Source organism: Mycosarcoma maydis, chromosome 5, assembly GCF_000328475.2.
Source record: "Mycosarcoma maydis chromosome 5, whole genome shotgun sequence".
In the NCBI taxonomy this organism is placed as follows: domain Eukaryota; kingdom Fungi; phylum Basidiomycota; class Ustilaginomycetes; order Ustilaginales; genus Mycosarcoma; species Mycosarcoma maydis.
The window spans coordinates 384,820-410,129 of record NC_026482.1 but is presented as its reverse complement, the minus strand read 5'-3'; the positions used below and the strand labels follow the sequence as shown (position 1 = coordinate 410,129).

The 25,310-nt window shown below is 53.3% G+C and overlaps 9 protein-coding genes across 9 annotated transcripts; 5 read left to right on the top strand and 4 right to left on the bottom strand.

Annotated features, from left to right (window-relative positions):
• Window positions 1-528: 528 nt before the first annotated feature.
• On the top strand, window positions 529-2,016 carry UMAG_02166 (uncharacterized protein; the record flags this gene model as incomplete). Its single annotated transcript, XM_011390217.1, has 1 exon — window positions 529-2,016. The coding sequence occupies one exon, from the start codon at window positions 529-531 to the stop codon at window positions 2,014-2,016; it is 1,488 nt and encodes a 495-aa protein (XP_011388519.1).
• A 1,998-nt stretch (window positions 2,017-4,014) lies between these two features.
• UMAG_02165 (uncharacterized protein) lies at window positions 4,015-5,607 on the top strand (the record flags this gene model as incomplete). Its single annotated transcript, XM_011390216.1, has 1 exon — window positions 4,015-5,607. The coding sequence occupies one exon, from the start codon at window positions 4,015-4,017 to the stop codon at window positions 5,605-5,607; it is 1,593 nt and encodes a 530-aa protein (XP_011388518.1).
• Window positions 5,608-7,046: 1,439 nt separating this feature from the next.
• On the top strand, window positions 7,047-8,828 carry UMAG_02164 (putative NADH-ubiquinone reductase (H(+)-translocating); the record flags this gene model as incomplete). Its single annotated transcript, XM_011390215.1, has 1 exon — window positions 7,047-8,828. The coding sequence occupies one exon, from the start codon at window positions 7,047-7,049 to the stop codon at window positions 8,826-8,828; it is 1,782 nt and encodes a 593-aa protein (XP_011388517.1).
• Window positions 8,829-9,781: 953 nt separating this feature from the next.
• UMAG_02163 (uncharacterized protein) lies at window positions 9,782-11,314 on the top strand (the record flags this gene model as incomplete). Its single annotated transcript, XM_011390214.1, has 1 exon — window positions 9,782-11,314. One exon carries the CDS (start codon window positions 9,782-9,784, stop codon window positions 11,312-11,314), a length of 1,533 nt encoding a protein of 510 aa, XP_011388516.1.
• Window positions 11,315-11,816: 502 nt separating this feature from the next.
• Window positions 11,817-12,407, bottom strand: UMAG_02162 (uncharacterized protein; the record flags this gene model as incomplete). Its single annotated transcript, XM_011390213.1, has 1 exon — window positions 11,817-12,407. The coding sequence occupies one exon, from the start codon at window positions 12,405-12,407 to the stop codon at window positions 11,817-11,819; it is 591 nt and encodes a 196-aa protein (XP_011388515.1).
• A 783-nt stretch (window positions 12,408-13,190) lies between these two features.
• UMAG_02161 (uncharacterized protein) lies at window positions 13,191-16,679 on the bottom strand (the record flags this gene model as incomplete). The annotated part of the gene is made up of 1 exon (XM_011390212.1): window positions 13,191-16,679. The coding sequence occupies one exon, from the start codon at window positions 16,677-16,679 to the stop codon at window positions 13,191-13,193; it is 3,489 nt and encodes a 1,162-aa protein (XP_011388514.1).
• A 1,324-nt stretch (window positions 16,680-18,003) lies between these two features.
• UMAG_02160 (uncharacterized protein) lies at window positions 18,004-20,124 on the top strand (the record flags this gene model as incomplete). Its single annotated transcript, XM_011390211.1, has 1 exon — window positions 18,004-20,124. One exon carries the CDS (start codon window positions 18,004-18,006, stop codon window positions 20,122-20,124), a length of 2,121 nt encoding a protein of 706 aa, XP_011388513.1.
• An 86-nt stretch (window positions 20,125-20,210) lies between these two features.
• UMAG_02159 (uncharacterized protein) lies at window positions 20,211-22,580 on the bottom strand (the record flags this gene model as incomplete). Its single annotated transcript, XM_011390210.1, has 1 exon — window positions 20,211-22,580. The coding sequence occupies one exon, from the start codon at window positions 22,578-22,580 to the stop codon at window positions 20,211-20,213; it is 2,370 nt and encodes a 789-aa protein (XP_011388512.1).
• An 887-nt stretch (window positions 22,581-23,467) lies between these two features.
• Window positions 23,468-24,901, bottom strand: UMAG_02158 (putative metallodipeptidase; the record flags this gene model as incomplete). The annotated part of the gene is made up of 1 exon (XM_011390209.1): window positions 23,468-24,901. The coding sequence occupies one exon, from the start codon at window positions 24,899-24,901 to the stop codon at window positions 23,468-23,470; it is 1,434 nt and encodes a 477-aa protein (XP_011388511.1).
• Between the last annotated feature and the right edge of the window lie 409 nt (window positions 24,902-25,310).

Below are 25,310 nucleotides of genomic sequence, written 5' to 3'. Positions count from 1 at the left end.
AAAAGCAGAATGAAATCGGTAAATCAACAGAACAATGCCACTATTCACGGTTTCACTTAGCCAAGAAACAAACATCACGATCCAACGATGCCATCTTCCGTTCCGATCTGCAAGAGTTACCGCTCGCCAGACCCCATACAGTACATTGGGGGTCGAGCGGACGGACTTTTTCTGTAGCGGGGCGTACCTCGCAAATCGAGAAGCACGGATATCTTGTTCGCTTCCTCAAGCCAAACAAAGCGTCTGATCGTTCACGGCTATTGCGTGGCTCTCGTTCGCCTAGTCTGGAATTCCTTTGGGCTACTGTACGCCTTGAGTCCTCGCATTACCTATTCCTTCTCCAAGGAAACAACGGAAGCAAAGAAAGTGCCCCAGACGCCTGGCGATCTCAAAGCAGTTTTAGTGGATTGATTGCTTCCTGCAAACTGGTTTGCAACCACCCCAATCGATTCTGACACAACAGAACATCGCCTTTTTGGCAAAGACTACTATGATGCCCTTGTGTGCCATTGCTCCTATCTCTTCACAATGAGTAGGTGGCACTGGCATTATTCTTTGGACTGGCCTGCTCTTGACGAGCCTCTGGTTGTCTCCACGTGGTGTCGCTTGCCGTCGGAACTCGTGCTGCACATTGTCGAAAACTCGAGTTGGTTCGTGCCTGCTGCGACGCTGAGCAGATGGTGTTTGGTAAGTAGAGCCTGGTATCGCCTCTCTGTCGTGCCTCTGTACGCTTGCGTAGCTCTATCTCCTCGCGACGAAGACGTAGTTGGCGCCTGGCGTATCGAACGCTTTTGCGACACCATCTCTTGCAACAAGCAGCTAGCAGGCTTGGTCAAGGCACTTGACTTTGCCGTGAGTCGAGAGGAGCATGGTATCGCCAACCAGGACCAGTATCTGACCATCTTGAAGCACTGCCAAAACCTCGTCTACCTGCGCAACCTACAACGCTTTCGAAATCCCGAGGACACGTATCTGCCGTCCGTGCCGTCTGGAGCACTGACGCAGCTTGTCTGGCACGATTCGGACTTTCGCGCCTTCGAAGAGCTGGTCGAAACCGTCTTCAAGCCCATGTACTTCCGCATCAATCCAGCAGCGCGTGGCATCGAGCGATCCGACCTCATCGCACTTGATGCGAGATCCTGCAGTCGTGTGCTGTACGACATGAGGCTGCTTGCTCAATTGCCGAGCACCGGCAAGCTTCCTGAAGGCTTCCTGCGCAACATGGCCACCCATCTGATGCCTTGTCAAAAGGTGCTTTCAGCTCGATGCAGCAAGCAATACCAGAATGACCGCATCGGTGTTCAAATTGCTTTGGGAGTGCTCAACATCATGTCTCGTTTGATGCCGCAGCTCGAGCTCATCGAACTCTATCTGGCGGATCGCGATTATTTCACAGGTGCGCCTCGGCACTTTGTGTCCAAGGCAAGCGCCACTGGCTTGCCTTGCCTGTATCCTCGTTCCTTCTGGCAGGATATCTTCTCCCGAGCGCTGTTGATAGCGCCACTCCCGTTCGCCGTAGCCGTCTACCACGTTTGCTCCAACGAAATCGGAGATGCACCTGGATTCGACATCGGAGGCAGCTATGACGTCTTCAGCTCGGAACGCATTCAAGTGGAGCTCGGCAACGAGTATCCTTACACCGACGATGAGGATCGAGAGATCTCGCGCCGCAACACGACAGGTGCTGGCTGGCAGGAGCCCTTCCTGCTGTTGCCCAACTCGACGCAAGTTGTTCCGATCAAGCTCAAAGGTGGATACCGCTCGTTGCCGTTTTCGACGTACAAAGACCAAGGAAAGCCAGCGTGGCATGTGCTAATCAACCCTCCGTCCGAGTTCATGCAGAACCAAGCCGAGATGGAAGATGCACAGGAAGAGTGGGACGTCGAGTCGATGCTAGGTGCAAGTCAACCGCGGCTGTCAACAATGCATCCCGTAACGCCTCGTCGAGGCTCGCTGGAGTGGCTCCGTCTCGTGAGTCGCAACATCGAATTTGGCAAGTGCGACTTGTCACTCTGATCTGTGCACTTCCAATCTCATCGTACTTGTATTTTGTTCTTGTTGCTGGTATCCGGTTAATTATGCTTTACGTTGAACACAATCACGAATGCTTCTTTCCAATCAATTATCTAGCACACATTCCTGTTTCGTGCTTGGGGTTTCGAGCAGATGCCGGAGATGTTTTTAAACCTTGACTCTTCCTGAAGTCCTTTGAGCGCTCAGCACACGATCTCAAAGCTATGTACCAGACGCTTCTGAATCTCCTGTGTAGCTTTGCCACAACGAATTTGCGCAGCTATCGAGGGCTGGTATGCACGGAACCTGAAGCTTTCGAAGAGTCAACGCTCAAAATGCAGCAAACAGAAGCTTTTCGCGCACGCCGATTGCATATCGAAAAGGTGAGGTGGCCGCAGTCGGGTTCTCCCGGCTTGGACGCGATGGCAATGCAGGCGGAGAGCGAGGAGCCTCCCTGCGTTGCGGCTGCGTTGGAAGCTTAGTCGGATCGACTGGACGTATTGTTGAAGCGCTGATGGAATTCAACAAGGATTTGGTGGCATTTGCAAGTGAGGCAGAATGGCAAGCATCTGCTGCGTGGGCCAGACAAAGGAGCGGAGTCCCTGAGTGGGTTCTTGGGTTATTTCGAGCACCGACATTCACATATGTGAATACAAGTAGATCATGCCTTTGCTTGTTTCAAGAATCGCTCCATGTGTATGAAAAGATATCGAAGCGACATCTCTCATAAGTAGAATGTAGACACTGCTGCTAAGACAGTACACGCCTGCATCTTGGCTCATACATTTGGAGGTCGATGCGACGCAGATCATAATTTGTGGAACCTGCTGCGACCGTCATGTTAGGAGGAGAGGATTCGCAAGATTATAAGGTCCAGCCGTCAAGCAAGGCGCAGTCAGCGGGAAGCTCAGCGAGAATATGAACAGGAAACTACAGAAGCCATGAGTGACATGTAGCAGCAGGCTGTGTCAATACTGCGAAGCTTTCAAGCACATGAGCTCCGCGATGAGGTGTTTCAAGCTCTCTTCAGATTGACCGGTGGACAAGAGGTCGACACAAATGCTCGGTCTCGACGATACGAGAAGACGGTCATCGAATAAAGATATACTTCTCAACAGGCAAGCTTGAACTGCTCTTGATGCATGTCATTGGCCCAGTCACCTCGGTCGTGTTTAGGGGGATACGTTTCCCATTCCCATTCACGATTCGTGATTGACTGATGACAGATTTGAATCGAAATTTATGCGCGAAAATAATGTCGCAGATAAAACGTCGAAAAAAGGGGCGTTGAAATTTCAACAAGAATAACAAACGAATCGTGAATCGTGAATGCAGGATGTCCATCTGCACACTCACATGCTCAACAACAGAAAGCACGAAAACCGTTGATACGCGGTAACATGTCGTGCGCAGCTGTGGTCCAAACCTGCTGAACCCCAGTTCCGAAACTCGAAGTTGAATGAATCACGAATTTTGCAACTTCTGTTTGCAATGTGAATGTTATGTGTTGAGGTGTATTGAGATTTGACTGGAGCTGCAGTGGGTTTTTTGTCAAAAAGAAACATTCACGATTGTTTGAAATCAGAGTCCAGTCCACTTTTTTCTCGTGATGTCCAGTCTCTCACCACTTTCTCAGAGCACGCACACCTCAATGTGCTGCTGCTTCATACCAACAGAGTTCTTAGTCACGGCTCTCTTCTGCTACCAGAGATTACTCTGCAATAGTCTTTGTCTCCAAACATGCAGAAATGATGGGGAAATGTTAGTCTAAAAATTGAGTAAAGTGTGTAAGATGAGCAACAATCACGAATGTGGACCACAAGTAACACACGGACCACAACTGCGCACGACATGTTTTGAGGTGTTTAGGTCATTTTGCGACCCATCACCGGATGTTGTACTGATTGTTTTCTCCCACCTATGACTGCCAGCAATCAAGCAGATCTTCATTGACATGCCAAGAAGACGGCAAAAGACTTCAGGAACGGCTGCAACGCAAGTATGACGGAGACCTTGTTGGTCGCCGGCAGCAACTCGGGCTATCAATTGGGCGTCGATCACAACGAAGACGTGAGGACGTGGCAAGAGGCGCTCTGTCGCATCGATGATGGCTCGCAAGAAACTGTAAGCTTTCCTCCCGTCGGATACAGCATCGTTGACATCTCGTCGGGTGCCAATCACACACTCGCTCTGTTGCAATGCAAAATGGTCGGTTGTGAGGCTTCGAAGGCTGGCACGTCAAAAGAGGTATGGGTCGCTGGCACTGGGACACACGGGCAACTCGGGCCCGCTCACTTGGCACCAGGAAGCAAACCAGTGCGCGTTTTCACTCGATTCGACCTCAAATCTTGTCTCCTAAGCTGTGTGAACCTGGAACGCTCTGATCTATCGGAAGCCTTGCTCGAACCGAAGAGGGTCGTTTGCGGCTGGAATTGCAGCTATGTAGTCATTGCATGCAACAGGACTAGCGACTCGGACGCTTCAGGACACGATGTCTTACTTTCTATCGGCTTGCATCGCGAAAACACCTTTGGTGAGCTAGGATGTGTTGGCGCACCTTCATCGGATACTGTCGATTTGGGCGTGCACCAGGTATCGTTCTCTAGTGCACTGGCTGAAGCAGGGCTCGCCACCAACGCGCCTGTTGCGATCGTCGACGTAGCGGCAGGGTTAAGGCATGCCGTAGCAGCCCTCATAGTCAGCGCAGATGGCGCTGATCAAAGACGCCTCATCGTGGCTGGCTGGGGTTCTGCCCGTCATGGCCAGGTGGGCCGTATCCCAGGGTCCACCAAGCGTCCGGGTAGGTCGAAGCGACCCGGCTGCGTTGCTGCTGCCGTCGTTCAGGAGCCTCAGGTCATCTTCGACTGGAGCATTCGAGATCCTCGCAACACTTCATGTAAGCTGCGAGCAGGCAGAGATCACACGGTGGTCTTGATGCAGGATGATAGCCATGATCAACAGACCGGTCTGTATTGCATCGGATCGAACAGACAAGGCCAGTTGCTGGATGTGTCTCTGTTGCAGAACCATGCAACAACGCTCAGCGAGATCACGCAAGTCTCTTGCAATTGGAACAGCACGCATTTGCTCATCGAGCGCAAGAAAGGCGGCTCGTTGATCCTAGGCTGCGGAAGCAACAGTCAGGGTCAGTTGGGCGGCACCATGAATGAGGATCAGCTCGTCTCTGCCGATCTCACAATGATCTTAGGGATATCGCCTACACAAGCATCGCATGCGTCCAAGTCTTGTTGTCGCACGAGCACTCTTCAGAAGTTGGCCTCGGGCAGCGAGCATTCGATACTTCTCATAGAGAGTTGCTCTGCCGCCACTGACACATCAGCAGACGAAATACATAGTCCGCCTATCGTGCAGCGGCAGGTGTGGGGATGGGGATGGAATGAGCACGGCAATCTGGCGCAGGGTTTGCACGACGAAGCGGACCGTTACCGTCCAACGCTGTTGCTTAGCGGAACGCGGTCCGGTGCCGCCGATCAGCAAACTGGCTGCACTCCCCTAGACGTGTGGGCTGGCTGCGGAACCAGCTTTGTTCTTGTCGAGACTACGAACAAAAACTTCAGACCCGCCTCGGGCTGATTCGACGATTCAGATCATCGTGTATGCGAACAGTAGCATGTCAAGTCTAAGCATCTCTCAATTTAGCTCGAAGACGGTCAGGTTCTGTGTACAGTACTTCTTTTAATTGCAAAAAGGCAGGTGTAACTCTGTCTGGACAGCAACGCCTCTTGCTATTCGACGCTCGTCGCCAGTGATAGACCAAAGATTTCCGATGAAGTGAGCGGGGTTTTCTTTTATTTTTACCTGGCTGGAACTGAGTCAAAGCTGATGCGGCGCTGTTCGTGAGTCTGGGTCGAGGGCGTTGATCTGTAGGAACAGCTCAAAAAATTCTGACAAGATTCAGGATTCATGCACAGCGAATAAAACCCCTGTGGATCGATAAGCTGAGGAACAGTAACAATCAAGCTTGTACGCTGCACAAGATGCCCGCCAGGCATGCCAAATTTGCCGTTCGGGCGAACTCTTCTCGGCCAGCTGTCAGGCACTGATGGCGAGCAAAATCCAACCATTTCGCTGGGAATACGACATCGTACAATCGTGAATAGGCGACGGACCGGTGAGTCATGCTTGGATTCTCCCGCAGAGGTAGATTGGCGGCAGTGGCAGACTCCCGATCGCATTGTGCGGAAGCAGAAGCAATTCACAAACCTGTGAGAGCTCAAGCTGGTCAACATAAACGTTGACCAGATTTCGCAATGAACTTTGACTCCAGCCTCTGCACAACAATTAACTTTACTCTGTATTGGTTACGCTATGATTGTGATCCTGTGTGCTGTTGCTTTGCTGCAGAATCGGAAAATAAGAGCGACTCTTCTTTATCGAGGCAGCTATCGGTAGAGTTCTTTTTATGTTCTGCTCGGGAAATCGTCTAACTTGGCCGTGGTCGAGTATCGAGATAACAAGTCTAGACAGCAGAGCCTTAGCTAGAGCCCGTAGCGCTTGGTCATCTGTTCAGCCAGGTTCACATTCACGACTGCCGAATTTCGGTCAGGGTTCGTTCCAACAAAGGACAAATTTTTCCACGTTTGTCAGAGTAATAATCTAGTCGTGAGTGTGCGTGGAAGCGAGCCGCTCCAGCGAGCAATCAACGTTGCCTGCTGCCTACTGCTTTTCAGAGGGTCGCGTACCGCGAATCATCCAGCATTCACGTTTCGCGAAATACGCTTGCAGATAGTTACGCACGCAACGCCGTGATGAGAAATGATAGTGCCTCATGATGAGAAATTCTGACACTTGCGGTGGGCAGCAACAGTATCAAGTGAGCAATCAACAACGTGACGATTCGCACACGGAAGACTGTCAAACAAAGTCTGAGAAGACAGCTCTGTCCATCAGTCCTCCTTTCCTTCCTTCTCTCGTCAGCCTGATCCATCACCACCACTCTTTCACCTCCTTGGGGGTTCTTTCTTGGTCCGTCGTTCGACGTTCTCACCCACCCACCCACCCACAACAGCGCAATGTTGTCGCCAGCGATTCGGGCTGGCTCGCTTCGAGCAGCTGTCTTGCCATCACTGGCGCTGCAAGCGTCCAGACTTGCTGTCCCATCCACAAGTGCGTCTGCTGCTGCTGCTGCTGCTGCTGCTGCTGCAGTAGCACCTTCTTCGTTGTTCGCATCGCAACAACAGACTCGCACCATCTTCTGGACTCGTTCGCGGAAGAACGACAAGACAGTTTCTGTGCTTCAGGCTGCCCAGAATGATGCGCAAGAGCAGTTACCACCTCCAAATAGCACTGGCCAGAACAAGCGTGGTTTCTTTCGAACCGCACGACGAACCTTTTATGTGATTGCGCTAGGCAGTCTGGGCACCTATGCGTACTTTGTCTACCAAGGCCGACACCCACCCGATCAGCTCCCTCAAGATCCCTCCAAGAAGACCATTGTGGTACTCGGCAGTGGCTGGGGTGCCACCTCGCTCTTGAAAAACATCGACACTGAAGAGTACAACGTCGTTGTTATCTCGCCGCACAACTACTTCCTCTTCACGCCTCTGCTGCCGTCCGTCACGGTGGGCACGTTGGATGGCCGAAGCATCGTGCAGCCAACCCGTCACACGACACGTTTCAAGACACGCGAGGTCAAGGTGTACGAAGCCGATTGCGAGTACGTCGATCCTATCAACAAGACTGTCACTTTCGAGGATAGGAGCGAGGTCAAGGGATCTGTCTCGAAGGTCACGATCCCGTACGACTACCTCGTCTACTCGGTCGGCACGGAGAACCAGACGTTCGGTATCGAGGGTGTCAAGAAACACGCCTGCTTCCTCAAAGAGCTTAGCGACGCTGAAAAGATCCGCGCCCGTCTGATCGACTGCGTCGAGAGCGCTGCCATCAAGGGCCAATCTGAGGAGGAGATCGACCGTCTGCTGCATATGGTAGTCGTCGGTGGTGGTCCCACGGGTATCGAATACGCGGCCGAGCTGCGCGACTTTGTCGAATCTGATCTGATCAGATGGTATCCCGAGGTGGCCAACAAGCTGCGTGTGACGCTCGTAGAGGCTCTGCCCAACATTCTGCCCATGTTCTCGCAGACGCTCATCAAGTACACAGAGTCGACGTTCAAAGAAAATTCGATCGACATTCTAACCAAGCACATGGTCAAGGACGTCGACGACCGCGACGTTCTTGTCAAGACGCCATCGGGCGAAGAAAAGAAGATTCCTTACGGTTTGCTCGTGTGGGCTGCCGGCAACACGGCCCGACCTCTGACACGACAGCTCATGGCAGCGTTGCCCGAATCGCAAAAGAACCGCCGTGGTCTGGATGTCGACGACCACATGCGACTCAAGGGTGCCGAGGACTCAATCTTTGCTCTCGGTGATGCCACCGCGACCCAGTTCGCTCCCACTGCCCAGGCTGCTTCGCAGCAGGGTGCTTACCTCGCTCGCGTCTTCAACCAGCTCGCTCGCCTGCACATCCTTGAAGACAAGCTCGAGGCGGCCAAGAAGGCCAACGCCGACGCTTCCGAGCTCAGCGGTCTCGAACGACAGATTGAAAAAGCTGCCAAGATTCGTCCCTTCAAGTACTCGCACCAAGGCTCGCTCGCCTACATTGGATCCGAGAGGGCCATCGCTGATATCCCACTACTCGGCAACAACCAGATCGCCTCGGGTGGTGTTGTGACATTCATGTTCTGGCGTTCGGCTTACATGTCGATGCTCTTCTCGCTCCGCAACCGATCACTTGTGGCCGCCGACTGGTTCAAGGTGTTCCTTTTCGGCCGTGACGTCTCGCGAGAGTAAGCGGAATTGCAGTCAATCACCAGACACGCGGCGCGCGAGAGCCACAGACGTGAACATTGGCTACGGACGGCTCCCGTCCCAGCACAGCATATCTAGACCGGTCGGACTTTGGCTGGCCACGCCCAAGAGGATCTCCGCCGCCTTCGTCTCTTTTTGCAGTCGCTCGCCAATCCATTCACTTCTTCTTACGTTGCATCACCGCCGCATCTGCCCTTTCCCAACCGTGTACTCGTATCGCAGTCCCCTCCCGTTCGTCACAAATCCTTAGAGACTCAGCGCAGAAGATCGCAATCCAAGCCCAATTTAATTCTTGCAAACACGGATAGGTTTTCAGGCGCGCCGGCTAAGTTGGAAAAGGATGCTTCACGCGTCCAGAGCCGATCCAATTTGAGAGAGCCGACCCAGGCATGCGAGCACAGTCCTCTCCTGTGACTCAGTGCGAAATATTCGTCGGCACTCCCGTCTACGGTGTGGCAGGCAAGGCACATCCTCTTCAACAGGAGGAGCGTTGATTGACGAGCCTTTTCGGCTGGACCCTGTATCTTGCGCTGAGTCAGGGGCTGGCCTACAGACGTGCGACGGTGTGGCTTAGCCGTTGTTGCGCTGGATCTCGGTTAAGCCGATGCTAACTGACAAGGAGGAGAAGCTAGAGTCGTCATGTATATTCACGATTGGCTCTTTCACTTTTCCCTTAAGTTAATTGGGAGCCCCGTTGACACGCTCTGCACTCTTTTCGGTGACCGTGAACTGTAAACTCATCGTCATCCTTTGTTTTTGCCACCTTTTGCTGTTGCTGTCACTGTTGCTCAGCCAATCATGACAGACAGAACATAAATGAGATCACAGCCCCGGGGCCTTCACAGCGGCGCTTCTTCGAAAAGCTCTACACATCGATGCTCTCCTACTTCAAAATCCTCGTCACAGTGAATCGTCGCAGCTGACTTAACCCTAGCATGACCTTTGACATCTTCGCACGGGGTGGCTGCGATATGGCGTCTCCACGTGCCAGATTCGCAGACATTATCAACAATCTCGGTGACGCGCTGCCTGCCGAGCTCAACGACGCACATCGCGAAGATACACAGCCCGAACCTCCTCAGCCTCGTCTCGGTCTCGACCCTTCCCCTGTGAACAAAGTGTCTCGCGCGACTGACGAAGCTGGTCCTAGACATGACATTGGACACCACGCGCAGCTGGTCGAGAAGACCGAATTCGAGACCAAATGGGACCGCTTGCCCACTGCCCTTGCGGCACTACCCAGCTTTTGCAATATTAAGCAACTCGTCTTGCGCAACTCGACTGGGCAGACGTCGTTCCGACTGTCGTTATGCGTGCTCTCGAACGGCATTGACCAATGCTACCTATCCCGTCCCACCTTCCGCCAGGTGCTACTCGACCTTGACGGCGAAAGCGGCGAAAGGATTGACGACCCCGCCGAAGATGCACACTTGTTGCCAAGAAGTGCTGATGCTTTAACGCTCACCGAAGCATTGTGGGAGAGCCACTTTGGCGTGCCACGGCATTTGCGGTGGTACTCTGCTCAGGCCGAGTTCGAAGATGGAGTAGCCAGCTGCATTTCATCACGCTTTGCGCCTCCCAACCCCGGCCATCTTGGTCTATCGTGCACCTCGATCGATTCGCCTGTTGACGTTGCTCACTGTGCTGTCGCGGGCACCAAGCGTCCTTTATACTTTGTGGGTCCGACGTGTGGGCTCCTCTACATCGTCGTACAAGGTTCGCTGCTCGTCGTCTCCTGGCCCAGCACTAGCCATAACTTCGATACCTTACTCAATTGGAATTCAAAGTTCTCCAATGCACATGATTACCACTATGACGATCTCGAGGAACCTCATGTCAACCTGCTTCGGACCGGTGATACCGTGTACCTTGCTGCCGGCACCATCAATTTGATGGTGGCACTTTCACATGTTGCCCTGACCAGCCGTCAAGTTCTGAATCCTACCTCAGAGGAGCTCAACACGATCGTCCGATGCTGCCATCGCCTCATGGACTCGTACATCGAACAGCAGAAGGCTGGCTTTTCGCCGTTCGACGAATTTGGCGTGCAGCTTATGGACACGAATCTGGCAATGTGGACGGCGTTCGCCTCCCATTTCGCCACGGACAAGCCTGCGGCAGCTAGCGAAGGGTCGCCTCACAAGGTCACCTCTACCCCTGCGAAGAAGATCAAGTCGAACCAGCGGGCGATGCATGAATTTTTATGCGATCTACGAAAAGTCAAAACGAAAATCGAACGATACCGCATGATGGTTTCAGAGACTAGCAACAGCCCAAGCAATATGAACATTTCTGGCTCTCCGTGCTTCCGACCTCTTGAAACGCTGAATGCACTGGCCGTTCTCTCGTCTTCTGCAGAGGCCGGGGAAGCAGCAGGCTCGACCGGTAGCAACAAGGACGCCGATACGCTCCATGGGCATCTGTGGAGCGAGCTCACACTCAAATCCAAGGATTGTGCTCCCAGTTGAGTGACGGCATTCAGTGGCCACTTGACTCCTCGTGAGCGGAGGTTTTCGTTCTTGTTGTCTTGCATAAGCTATGTAGTGCGTGGTGGTGAATCACGAATGTTATTTGTTTGCATTTCGATGCAATAGCCACGCTACTGTGAACAGGCAGGTTTGCTGGCTCGCTTTTTTAGAAAGCGCTGTCTTTCTGGCCCGTACATGGTGTATCGCTGTCGAGATGTGAATGTGGTCTGTGAACTGCCTCTCCACCGGCTTGCTGACGAAGGGTTCTGATATGGGCATGCAGCTAGTGGGCAGCAATGAGACGGCAGCTTGCTCGGGGAATCCAATGTTTGGACGTGAACCTGATGAGCGCGTCAGGAGCGGAAAGCCTTGAAGCTCTTTTGAAGAAGACCAGACCGATCCAATTGTGTCTATTTGTCGAAGCCGCCTGATAACGGTTCAGTCGAAAGCAACTTCCAACGTGTTGAGAGTCTGTTGTGTGCGTGAATGTAGTGGATCGCTTTCAATCGGTTGGAGTGGTGGCCACGAGCCACTCGTCCCTGTTGAAGCTGAAAATCAACTCTAACTTTCCGTCCTTTCTCGTCTTTTCTTGCGGGGTACCTTTGACCTTCAACTTATCTTGCAGCACTTTGGCCATGGCTTTATTGTCTTTCAAAGTCCCGTAATTGACAGTTTGCAAGCCAAGCTGTTGGAAGGCGAAATCCATAGTGGTGTTCAACACCTTCGTAGCGATGCCTTTTCCTGCTTGCTGGTGATCTAGCATGATGCCGGATTCGGCTTGTTGGGTGTCCCAGTTGATGTAGCCCAAAGGTCCCTCACCGATGGCTTTTTCGGTTCCGCCCTCGGTGGAGATGACGACGAGGAAGAGCGAGTCTTTGTTGAAGCCAGCTTGAACGATGCGTATCCAGTCTTTCACATCGGAGACAGTTTGGATTTCCTTGCCCTGCAAATGGGGGAGGAATTGGACGTTGAGTGGATCGGCACATCGATCCCTCATGTTGGGTGCGTCCGAAAGACGCACTGGTCGCAGATAAAGGGGGGAATCTGGGACGGCGAGCTTGAAAGAGATTTGATCGAGCATCGGGTGCGCCATGTTGAAACCAGAGCAGTGATGCGAACATGGAATTGACTTCTGACGGAACACGGTGTGCGACGTAAGGATGATTTATACATGTCCAACACACTGAAAAGCTCAGTTCATTCGTCTTGATTCGTCAGTGTTGGAGATAATTCACAGCCACCGCTACCGCCGGCATTCTTGAATCGTATCGCACAGCTCAGACAACCCGCGGACTCCGAAGCAAGGAGGACGGTATTTGCAGCCGACACACGCACATCATCGCACCGTGCACCGACCGCACATGACGCCCCGCTTAAGCTGACAGCTGCAGGTCGGAATGCAACCTTCCGCTTCGGCGTACAGTTGTGAGTCACGAGTGCTCAACCAAAGAAACTCTCGAGCTCTGAATTTTCGCTCTGACAGAACGCCCGAAGGTTCGCGCTTGAGCTCAACCCCAACTCGTTTAGCTGAGCGAGTCATACACCTACAAAAGTTTTGCTCTTCTTGGTAACAATTACGAATGGCTTGCGGCACATCACATAAAGCTAGATACGGGGCTGATTCCGCTACAGCCAACTCTATTCGCAAGCCAAAGCACTCTGAGTCACGCAGAACGAAAAGCAGGAGGGCACGACGGCTCGACCGACATGGTCGATGGTCCAGGAGACATTCACGATTGATTCAACATTGCGGACGAAACTTTCCACAGCAAGGAAACAGCTTGGAGCGAGGGTGGAAGTGCACTTACAAAGTACGGGGAGATAGCAGAACTGACCTTGACAGAAGCGGCGACCGAGACGGCAGGACAGGTGCAGATCAGGCCTCAGATTTGATCGTCTGATCGCGACCCTTCTTACCTGAAATCTTGGAAGACACCCTGCGGATCCTATCCCTGATTCCGTCTTTGGCCCAGACTGCCGTCCTAGCACCACCGTAACCCATTGCACCGCGGTGTCTCGAGTGCAGCGCCTCGCGCTTACTTCTGTCAATCTGCTTCTGCTCCTTGCGATCAATGACACCGTCATCGTTGGCGTGTGAATTCTCCACTGCTCGGTTCGGCATCCCCTCGAGACGGTTGTATACGTCAAATTCGTGCCTGTCTTTGCGACCGCTGGAACGTTCGACCAGACGCAAGTGGTCATCATCGAGGCCGGCGTCGATGCGAACCTTGACCCGAAGCTTGCCCACAACTTCGTACTTGTGCGTCTTGCGCGTCTGCTCGTTGATGTAGTTACGCTTGAGCGTGCCGAGGTTGTCACCGCCGAGAATGTCGAGTTCGAGATCGACGATTTCTCCATCGGGAATATCGCACAGCGCTGCGACAGCGACAGCGTCGGGCTTGCCGCCGAGCGGACCCAGCGATAGTCCGCCGCCGCCCAAGTCGAAGGTGAGCAGAGAACTGTAGCGGTCGTATACGGGCAGGCGGACAAGCGTGTCGGCGTCATCGGGAATGTGTTGGCCAGGATAGATCTTTTGCGTGTCGTCTCCCGTGGAAACCTTGATCTTTTTGGTCTTGAGCTTTTCGTCTCCAGAAATTTCAATTTCCGAGAGCAGCTCGACAGTAGCAGTGTCCCAGCCGAGCAGATTCTTGGGCAACTGAGCCTTGATGCTCCGGAACACCAGGCTGCAGTGCACCTTGCCGAACCCGACACCGTCCTGAAGCGAAAACGACTGGGTCACTTGCGACGACTCGCTAAACACCTGAGTTAGGTCCATCGACACGATGCCCATGATAGGGTCGTGCTCGCGCAGACGAGCGTCTCGAACCGCAAGACGCACCTCGGTGCGCGTCCAGTCACGCAAAAACGTCTCTGTACCGGCTTCGTAGAAGGGCATGTTGGTGTACTGCTTGACGCGCGTCTTGTAGATGATGTCGTCGTTGACGATGAATTCGACGTAACCGCTGGGCAGCGCTTTACCTTCACCGGCTTTGGCATCGACGTCTTGTCCATGCGTGCCCTCGCGCTCCTTGCCCATGACACCCTTTTCGACGTCTCGGTTCTCGAGACCGGAAATGTGGTGGACAATGATGCTCAGGATACCCGAAGGGTACTCTGGGTCGGGAGGACAGTGAAGCGCAATCTTCTCGTCGGCCGAGTCGATGGCAGAGCCTTCGCCTCGCTGCGTTTCCTTTTCGACCTGGGACATGTCTTCCTTCTTCTTTTTGGGCACGAGCGCCATGTTGAATTCGGCCTTTTCGTAGAAGGCAACTTTCCACTTGAGTTCGCCGGGCATATTGTCAGCATCTTCGAAGCCCATCAGCTTGTCCGTTCGGTCTTGCACGTGGTTGGCGTTGCGAATGAGATCCTTGATGGGCGTATTGACACGTCCGACAATGTCGTCAGCGGTTCGCGCATCCGAGTCCCACAGCTGGATCGAAAGCGACTCATTGGCACGAATGTCGTCCTTGCTGACCAGCAAGAAGGCAGTTTCTTGCCAGACAGGGTTGAGATCCTCAAAGATGATGCGCGAACTGTAGAGCGGTCGACCGAATTTGGCGAAGGCGAGTACGACGTATGGATCGCTCTTTCCATTGGCGTCCTGAGCACTGAGACCCTCACCGTACTCGATTTCGACGACGAGGACACCGACGGCGTCGGTATCCTTCTTGATTCCGTCGCCGGAGAGTATCTGGGCCATGTTGAGCGTCATGCTCTTGGGGGCGACGTACATGTTGGCAGCAGCGGCGATCGACGACTGGACAAAACCAGAGATGAGCGGAAGATCCAAAACGTTGGGCAGAGCTTTCAGCATGGGAATAGCCGAGATTTCGACCTTGGGGACTCCCATAAGTGTAAAAGTGAGGTTGCGGATGTAAGGCGGTTGCTGTACCATCTGGGCACGCAAACGGATGGTACCGGAAATGTGCTCGACCTGGATCCAAATGGGCAGAGGGATCTGGAAGAGGTCGTAGGCGCCAATGAAGAATTCGATCATGAGATGGATGTTCTTGGCCCTGTCCTTGTTGGATTGGCCGGGACGAGCCGAGTAGCTAAAGGAAATCTCATAGTTAAGAAAGTCACCGGACTCGTCGTCATCAGCGATACCGTCGCCATCGGCATCGGCTGCGTCTTCCAGTTCCTTTTTGGCATCGCTGACTTTTTCCTTTTCCTGTTTCTTGTTCTTTTCCTCTTCGGCCTTGAGCTGGTCCTTCTTGCCTTGGTCGATCCACTCTTCGCGAGGGTATTCTTTGTCGCTCATCATATCCGAAAGACCGCGCATAGCGACAAGACGAAACGGGTTATCACCGATACCGATGTCGTCAATCTTGACGGCATCGATGAAACCAGGCAAAGACTGCTGCATGATGTCCTCGACCATGTCGGCCATGGGAATAAACATGTCTGGGTTGATCTGCTTCCAGATACAGGCGATGGCAGCGTTAAGCCACTCGACACTCTCAGGCATCGGAGGTGAGAGGCTCTGACCGCGCTGCTTGTGCATCTCGGCCCTGATAGCGTCGTGCTCCTTTTCAATTTTGCGCGACTGGAGGTGGATGCCGGTCCATCCGCAGAAACCGACGACGAGCAAGATGGTGGTGCGAATGAAGAACTTCCACCATCCATTGCCAAAGGCAAAGAAGAACCAGATGAGCGCCAAGGAGGCGCCGAGGCCGATAGCGAGCTGGTTGAAGGCGGATTGCATGCCCTGAATGATATCGCTGTTTGCAGGTTCAGGGAAGCGATAGAGCAAAACGTTGGAAGGCTCGGCGGGATAGGGCGACGTGTGAAGGGTCTGATGCTTGGAAGGATCCTTGGGGATGTGGGATGAAAAGCCTGGGCCGTATCGAGAGTCGAGCTTGTCTGGGCTGATCTTTGCATTCTCGGCAGCATCGCGGATCTGGACGTCTTTACCCGTGGTGGGGTCGGTGACAACGCGCTCGCCCTTTGCTTCAAATTCGTTGGGCTTGCCTTTGGGAGCCTGCGCTTTCTTGATGCGCTCCTTTTCTTCGACGCCGCCTCCGGGGGTGTCTTGGACTTTGTCCTCCTTGGGAGGCTCAGAAGTGGTGGAATTACGATGAGCGCTGTCTTTTGCGGTGGGCTGATCGGTGTTGGGAGTGCTGTGACGCTGCCTCAGCCCATCGAGGGAGCTATGAATGGCAGGAGCAGCGCCAGTAGTGGAGGCTCCACGAGGGGAAGCCTCATCAGCGTCGCTCGAGGCAAGCTTGGAAGCATTGGCCGTGGCAGTAGCACGTCGCAGGTCTTCCTGATGCTGGAGACGAGCTTCCTGCTCCTCTCTGTACTGCTGAACAGTAGGCACTGGGTTGCGTTCCGACCAGCCCTCTCCGGGATGGTGGCTCGACATCGCGGGCAAAGTCGCTTGCGGTACTTGCCGTTCTCAAAGCGGGTTGCTGATGGTAGGAAGAAGAGAGGAGAATGATGGCTGACAAGAGACGACAAAGAGCAACGAAGGGCAAGAGTGAAGAGGTGGATGAGAGCGAGTTGTGTCTCAGTTGTGTGCTGCAAGGCTAGCGAGCTCAGAGTTTGCGAGCCAGAGGTGCACGGGAAGATAGCGAATCAGAAGTGTGACAGTCAGTGGGCTTCGGATGGGTGAGTCTCGGATGGGATACAGCATCTTGCAGAGAGGCTGCCAAGATTTGCCTAGAACACTCAGAACACTCATCATTTTCAATGTAAGGTGAGCAGATAGAAATGCACACGGCCTGTTGCCCGCTGTTTGGGTGCATGTGGGCGTGATCAGAAGCAACAAAAGAGCCAGTTCGTGGCTGTTAGGCAAGCTGTCAAGAGCAACGTCATCCGGGAAGGGTCACGAGGCGAGGCAAGGTGTCTGTAGCAAATAGCGAGGTACAAAGCTGCAAGCAGGGAGCGCTTCACGCTCATACGGCCTAATTCAGAAGCCGAAAGGATGTCGGTCAAAACTCGTACCAGTGCAGTGCAACCCTGGGAGAAGGAAAGTGCACGGACGTTGACTGACGTTGGAGCTATGGATGCTCAATGCACTGAGTGACTCTTTCTTAAGTGGTTTGGAATGTCAGCTATCATGATGATTGCATGGCGCCCCGATTCCGACGTCAGCGTGCAGTTTGAGAATTTAAGGGGATATGATACATCAATCATGAATCGTGATTTTGTGCATCATGCCCACGTCTTTCACTCGATTTGAACAAGTCACGGGTTAACATCTGTCGAGTAAATCATGCTCCATGCACACCAGGCACGAGGCTCGTGCTCCATGTTCCATGTTCCATGCTCTGCGCTCTGTGTTCTGTGCTTGAAGCTAGATCACGTGAATAGAGTTAGATTGTTAGGCCGTCATAAGTTACAAACAAGCCAGCTTTTCTGATTACAATCACGAAAATAATCGTGAATCGTGAATCGTGAATCGTGAATTGCATTTCAGATAAAACAGACACGCGGGGCGTTCGTGGTGGGGTGCAGCTGAGTCTTCCCCGCACCACGGCGGACGGTTTGAAATCAAAGACAACTTACTGTAGGTCAACTAAGTCGGAATAATTCGTGATTAGCCGGAGGCGTCGGCTGTCAGGAATCGTTGCGTCAAGTGTTTGCCGGCTTTCAACTGTACCACATCCCTCTCTCCATCCATCCATCCATCCAAACGCATATCGGTGCTCTTCTTATCTACATCTTTGAACCTCATTGCATTCGCCATGCCGGAAGCATCCGATGCCGGCCCCAGCTCTGATGCGCTGCCACCGCAACAGACTTCCTCATTGTCATCATCCGCCATGCCACGCAGACGATCCTCAGGAACTCGTGCTGGACGCTCACGACCCATCCGACCACGCGCCACCTCTTCTTTCAGTCAGCGTTCAGATACAAGCAACATCAGTAGTGGCATCCAGCAGCTCTCATGGATCACAGGCGACTGCTTCGACTATGTAGACGACGATGCGCGCATCAGTGCCTTCTTGCACTGTCCGATATGCCTCGGTCCCTTTCTCGAACCATATGCCTCGGCCGTATGCTCGCATACCTTTTGTAAGCAGTGTATCACTACTGCTCTGTCAAAACAGCAGCAACTGGAACAGGAAGGCGACATGTCGGCAGTCATATCGATGAAAAGGTGTCCAACTTGTAGAACCTCAGTCGAGCTCGATGATTTTCAACCTACGGCGCTGCTCATCAAAAACATGGTCGATACGCTTCGAGTACGATGTCCAAACAAGGACAAGGGATGTCAGCATGAATGCGAACGCCACCTACTTCGCGGACATGTTGCTTCTGAGTGTGCTTTCGAGTATGTAGACCAAAACCTTATCGAGGGGAAACGATGCGGTTGCTCCGCCAAAGTGATGCGTAAGGACTGGGCTTCTCATGGTCTCAGCTGTCCTAAGCGCAAAGTCACCTGTGCGACCTGCGACATGGAACTGTGCTTCGACGAGCTGCAAGCACACTCTGAAACCTGTTCGCCCGAGCCAGCCGTGTGCGAGTTTTGTCATATTCAGAGCACCAAGAGTCGCTTGGCGCTTCACGTCACTGATGACTGTCTAGAAGCTCCGATCCTCTGCCCACATGCCGAGTTTGGCTGTGCTTGGCTCGGTCCACGCCATCGGCTCTCACGAAGCGCCGATACAGCTTGCAAAAGCAGCGAGAAAACGCATCTTGAAGACGAGTGTCGTTTTGAACCTCTCAAAGAATTCTTCGTCATCTTTAGCCACCATATCGCCAAACTAAAAGATGAAAACACCGCTCTCAAAGCAAGGATCGACGAGGTACAGAGCAGACAATACGGCCAAGCTAGACGAATCGATGACTGTGTGCATAGCTTGGGAAGTTGGTACCGGTCTGCGGGCGAACTTCGTCAGGGAACTGCCATGGAAGAGCGCGCAAGAGGGTCTCAACTTGGAGTGGATGGAGAGTGGGACGAGTTTCCGTTGGATGCTCAGAACTGGGAAAGATCTCTGAGTCAACAGAGCTTCGGAACGAGGCAGGCCAGGACGCAGAGTGCTTCAGCCGTGTCCAGCATGGATCTGGCGATGTGGGCGAGGAGGCAGTATAGTGACCTGTCGACCGAGTTGTTGGGTCAAGCGAGGTCATCTTTGCAGACGCCGGGTGTCGCGCGATCGAGCATGGCAGTCGGAATGGACGATGGAGTGAACTCACGATACTTGGCCCCACCGGCAGCTCGGTCAATGCCTACAACATCTGGGATGGATACTGGTCGTGCTTCGCATACGCCTTCGCCAACAAGGGAGCGCTTGCGGTTTATGGGCATTGCGGAAACGTCTTTCAATACACGTCGATCGGCAGCCACCACGTCCGCATCTTTCCTCACACCAGTCGAAACCACCTCCACCGCAGCATCCATCTCACCTCTTGGCTACGATTTCCCTAGCGCACTTGTACCTGATGTTGACGCCATTGACCGAACCAACCTCGATGCGGCCATTTCCTCGCTTACCGCCAACATCGCCGGCCTTTCATCCGGCTTATCCAGCTTGGACAAGCGAACGGAAGAAGGACACATTGCAGCTGTGAAAGCAGGATTCGATGCGGGAAGGGTAACGGAAGAAGTGGCGAGTTTGAGACATGGGTTGCACGCCGTGAGGATGCAGATTCACCAGATACTGATGACGCAACAGCGACATGTGCTGTTCGCGAGTCCGACGGGCACGATGGCGAATCTCACGACAGGGGTTGGCGGTGCTACGGCGAGTGGAGCAAATGAGACTTTAGCTGGTCCGAGTCATCTGGTGGGAGGGGGACTGCCAATGCTCACACCTCCGTTGCTGAGGCGGTGGGCTGGGTTAGAACACACAAAGCTCTGATGTCACTCGCTCTCTGTACACGATCAGCGCCAATCGCCCCGTATGACGAAATGTGACATTGCATGGTGGAATCTGGCTCAGCCAGATCAGAGAAAAGCCCATACAGTGCCTGTAGCTGCCATAAGCGCACTTATGGCCAAGATGCCGACATCAATCGCGATCCTGTACGCCTTCATTTCACTGCCGAAAAGCTTCAAGTTGGCCAACAGAGGACCAAAGACACATGTTGCAAAAGCCAGGAATGCTCCGAGGAACGCCATGACTTTCTCGAACCCTGGCAAGACGACCGCTGTGACGGCGATCAGAAGGGTCAACAGGATCTTGAGAAGTATGCTCAAGATGAACCGCGTTCGCGGGGAGAGGGTGGAGGTCAGTTCGGCCGCACGCAGCGAGATGGCCGAGTTGGCAAGTGGGTTGTCGTTGGCTGGGGCGGCGTGGGTTGTGGGAGAGGTAGGAGGTTGATGTTCAGGTTGCGGAACCGTGGAGGAGGGAGCGCCAGGTGTGGCGAAAGATACGCGATGATTGGGTGACACAGAGAGCGTTGTACTGTTCGCTTCTGATGTGAGCTGTGCCTGGGCGCGGCTTTGAACTGGGCCCACCACTTTGTTGGCAGCAGCAGCGGCATCATCCATGCGGATCTTGCTTCCATCAGTAGCTACATTCGCAGATGTAGCCGCCAGAGCAGCGGCTGAAGACCTCCGTCGGGCTTTGACGTTCCTGTTCTGCAACCTCACCGCGGTCTGATCATCGATCCCCAACAAGATCTCAAACGTGGTCTGAATGGGTCTCGTCGCTAAAGCAAATTTCGAGAGCGGGTTGATTACAATCAACCAAATAGCAACACTATTGAGCGCCACCGGGAAACCTGGCGTTCTGGCCAAATCCTTTGTAATCTCGTCCGACACCTGTGTTCCAAACATGGCGTAGCCAACCATACCCATGGAGAGATATAGCACGGTGGCTCCGACATAGGCCAAATTGAGCATGCGTGGAAACTTGGCAGGGTCCTTCATATCGCGTACCAGCGAAGGGATGATAGGATGCGAAGAGAATCCAGACATGATCAGACCAAAGCTGAGCGGGAGACGATCCCAACGTGGACCGAGTGTGGTTGGCGCAATCGACCAAAGGCTGCCAGGAGCATGTTTCTTGATGAGCCCGTCGCTGATGACCACAACGACGAGGGTGAAAGTGGATACGATACCAATCACCGAGATGGGCGAGAGGAACTTAAGCGGCAGAAACACCGATGGGAGCACCAAGCAATACCCAAGCAATTTGAATGCTGCCGGTGCAATGTTTGGAAAGATGGCCGACATGGAATCGCCAAAGAGGATGATGAGAGCTACCGAGACAGCCCACAGTTCGAGGCAGAAGAAGAGGCTGATGAGAATGCGTGCTGATGGTCCGAATGCGTAACTTCCAATATCGGCATAGGTGCGTAGCGAAGGCTCCTTGGACATGATTTTTGCCAATACTTTGCCCGTGTAGTTGGTAAGCAGACCACATACCAGGAACAAAATGGTGCCACCGATCCAACCAGCGTAGGAAAAAGCAAGAGGAAGAGCCAAGATGCCGACGCCGACGAGCGCATTAACCGTATTGAACCAGGATTGTAGCAATGTGCTGTTGCCAAGTTCGTAGACGTGGTAGCCCGAATCGGCAGATCGGTTTGATAGGGTGGCCGAGTCCGAGGGACGCTGAAGCGCGCCGTAGGTGGCAGACTTTCGTCTTGCCGGGTTGGCATCGGTAGAGCGCTTGTTGGATAGAAGTGGTGTCACTTCCGAGGGCTTGATGTTATTGTTGATATTGTCTTCGGCGAAGGGATCTCGAAGCATCTCGCCGGTTGTTGCAGAGGAGTACGCGGATCGATTCGGATTGAGTTTGCTGTTGGAAGTGCGTTCATGGGGACCACCTGGTGCTAGACGCTTGGGACTTCGACTTCTGCTTCGACTGCGTTCGTCTTCGTCTGCACTTTCGAGCTGCTCCAATCGTCTATCTCTCGCCTTGGAGCGCCGCGATGTGCGGATACGTTGGGTGGCGTTGGGCGGTAGTGCCTCTCCTTCCCACTCAAATTGGTCAGAGGGACCGAACCTGGCATCGCTGGCCATGGAAGCTGTGTCCGTGTCGGCGTCAGCATCTGTGGCGAAACGCGAATGGGATGTATGGGCGTCATAATCTTCGCTCTCGTCCTCGTCGTCTTGTCCCGAGACGTATTCCTGTTCATCCTCGAAAATGCTATCGCGTTCTTCCAAATCCTGACCGGCCCATCGTCGTTCGACGAACGAGGGTGAGGTGGCAATGTTGTTGCCATAGAACGCTTGAGAGCGGGAATAGGACCAAACGAGGTCAAGGCTGCTTCGCCACGCTGCCTGCTGCTGGTTATCGCCGCGCACCGAGCCACGAGCCTGATCACGAGGCACCGGGATGCCTCGGTTGTTAGTTCGAGTTGGCATGGTTGTTGATCAGAGTGTAAGCTGCATTCTATCGTGACGGCGCCGAAGCTATCAGAAACTGCTTTGCTACTGACAGTGCCGAGGTGAGACAGCAACGGAGGATCGAAGCAGCGGAGGAGCAGCGTTGATGTTTGGTTGTGACAGGACACAATCGTGAATGATGGTGTGTTGGTTTTGACGAGCCAATCACGAATCACGAACGATAACACGTAGAACATTCGTCATTCGTGATTGTGATATCGTCCGAGTTGCCGTGCCAAGGCTTGAAGTGTACAGCAGGACAGTACTTTGCATGCGGGGTCGGCGCTTGCAGTCTGATTGGCCAGTGATGGGTTTCAAGGTGCGAAAAGATAAAGCAGTCGTGAGTGTCTTGAAAGTCCACTCAGACGCGTGACTCTGACTGGCTGCTGCAACTCACACTGCCGATTCGCGATTCAAGATTCTGAACCACGATATTCGTGATTTCACGATTGTCAAGCGTCAAGAATTTCGAAATTTCCACCCTGATTCAAGTTCACTCTTCGCGATTCACGATTTACGACCCTGGATTGATGAGCAATTTTCCTTTCCGCCTTCCCGACTTTCGAATTCGAAACTCGGTCACTTCCTCTCTCGCAGTCCTCGCTGCAGTCACAGAGTATCTGCGCCGAGCATGCGAGTGAACAGGCAAACCAGCAAGCCGTGAGCAAGCAAGCTCGTCCCTAGGAACCCTCTGCGCACAATTTTCTCAGCACAGACAAAACAAAACAAAAACAAAAACAAAAACAAAAACAAAAACAAAAACAAAAAAGCCTAGGTTCAACTCCTTGCGTTCATTGATCTACAATTCGTGATTGATCTCGAAAAATTCTTGTGCCACGCCGAGCTCCAATAGCGCTGACGCCCCTCTAGGCGATGGCAGCCACCTCGTGCAGGTAGAGACCAAGCAGCTTGGTACCCTCGATGTAGTTGGAAATGTCGAGCTTCTCGTTGATCGAGTGCGCACCGTCGTCGCTCCTGCCCATCGGCAATAGCAAAACGTTCTTCTGCAGCAAATCCGCAAATGTGAGCGTAACAGGGATCGAACCACCCTCGCGCGTCAGGTCGGGCTTGACACCGTAAATGGTCTCGGTCGCCTTGATGGCTGCCTCGTAGTTCCAGTGGTTCGGGTCGGCCAGCCATGGCTTACCACCGTGCTCGCTCGTGATGGTCATCGTGTTCTTGCTGCCGATCTTGGCAAACTCGTCATTCACATACTTGGTAACAAGCTCGTTGACCTTTTCCGGAGTCATGTCCGGAACAAGACGCAGCGAAAACTTGCCAATCACCTTAGCAGGAATGACAGTTTTCGTGCCAGGCTCAGAAAATGCTCCCTCGATACCGTGAAGCGAAAGGCAAGGGTATCGCATGCGACCCATCAGCACGGCAGCCTTGTCGTTGCTGACCGTGGTCTTGCTGCCCGTAGCGCCTTCGATGTCGCTGAGCACAAAGTCCATCACGTCGTAACGCTTGCGCTCCTCATCGGTCAAAGGAGCTACCAGCTCCTTGATACCAGGAACCAGGATTTCGCCCTTGGCCGTCACCAGCTTGGACATGATGGTGAACAAATCGGTCATGGGCTCGTGTACAACACCGCCAAACACACCCGAATGCAAGTCACGAGCAGGGCCCGAGATGGCGAGCTTGAAGTAGGCGATACCACGCAGACCGTGCGTAAGGCATGGCTTCTTGGTACCCAGCCAATAGTTGTCCGAGATACAGACAGCGTCAACACCCTGGAAGAAGCTGTCCTTTTCAGCAGCAATCAGCTCATCCAGCCCAACACTGCCACTCTCCTCCATACCTTCAAAGCAAAACTTGAGGTTGACAGGCAGGTCAATGCCAGCCTGCTGGTGAGCTTCAATAGCGTTGAGCCAGCCGAGAATGGGTCCCTTGTCGTCGGTAGATCCACGTCCGTACATGCGACCGGTCTTTTCGTCAGTGATCAGCTTAAAAGGCTCAGTGTCCCAGCCGTCCGACTTGAGAGCGGGCTGAACGTCAAAGTGACCGTAGACCAGGATCGTCTTCTTCTTGGGGTCCTTGCCCAGGTCACCAAGAATGACGGGGGGCAGCTCAATCTCCTGACCGTCAAGGGTTTGCTTGCCCAGAGGCTTGAGCTCTGCAGTAGCACCAAGCTTCTTGAGCTCGGCGAGCAGCCAGTCGGCCATGTCGAAGCAAGCCTTGCGGTAGTTGGCATCACCAGAGACCGAAGGGATCGAGACGGCCTCAGCGAGGCGGTCGATCAAAGTGGCCTTGTTGGCATCGATTTGTGCGATGAACTTCTTCTGTTCAGGAGTAGCCATGTTGGATGGAGTAGATGAAGTTGGCAATGTGATGGTGGGAAATGTTGAAATGTGGCACAGATGCTTGTACTAGATATATCATCCGAGCACTCCTCGGTAGCTGTATCGCCTTTGAGCAGTTCAGCATGCAGAGAGACCTCACTCGACACTGACATTACTGTAGATAAGCCTTTGATTTGTGATTTGGTGTCCAGAGAGCACAGACCCGACAACAAGTTCCAAATTTTCACTTTGCTCTTTCCTCCTGTGGCCTTTTCCCTGCCTCTTGCCGTGGCTCTTTTCCAAACATGCGCTAACTTTATCTTGCAGCTTCGCTTCAGTCTGTCCATCGGGCTCGTGAAGTGTTTCTAATCTCGCCTTTATCGGCTTTGGTCACATTCGCCCGTTCACGGTTGCTGCCACTCTCTCA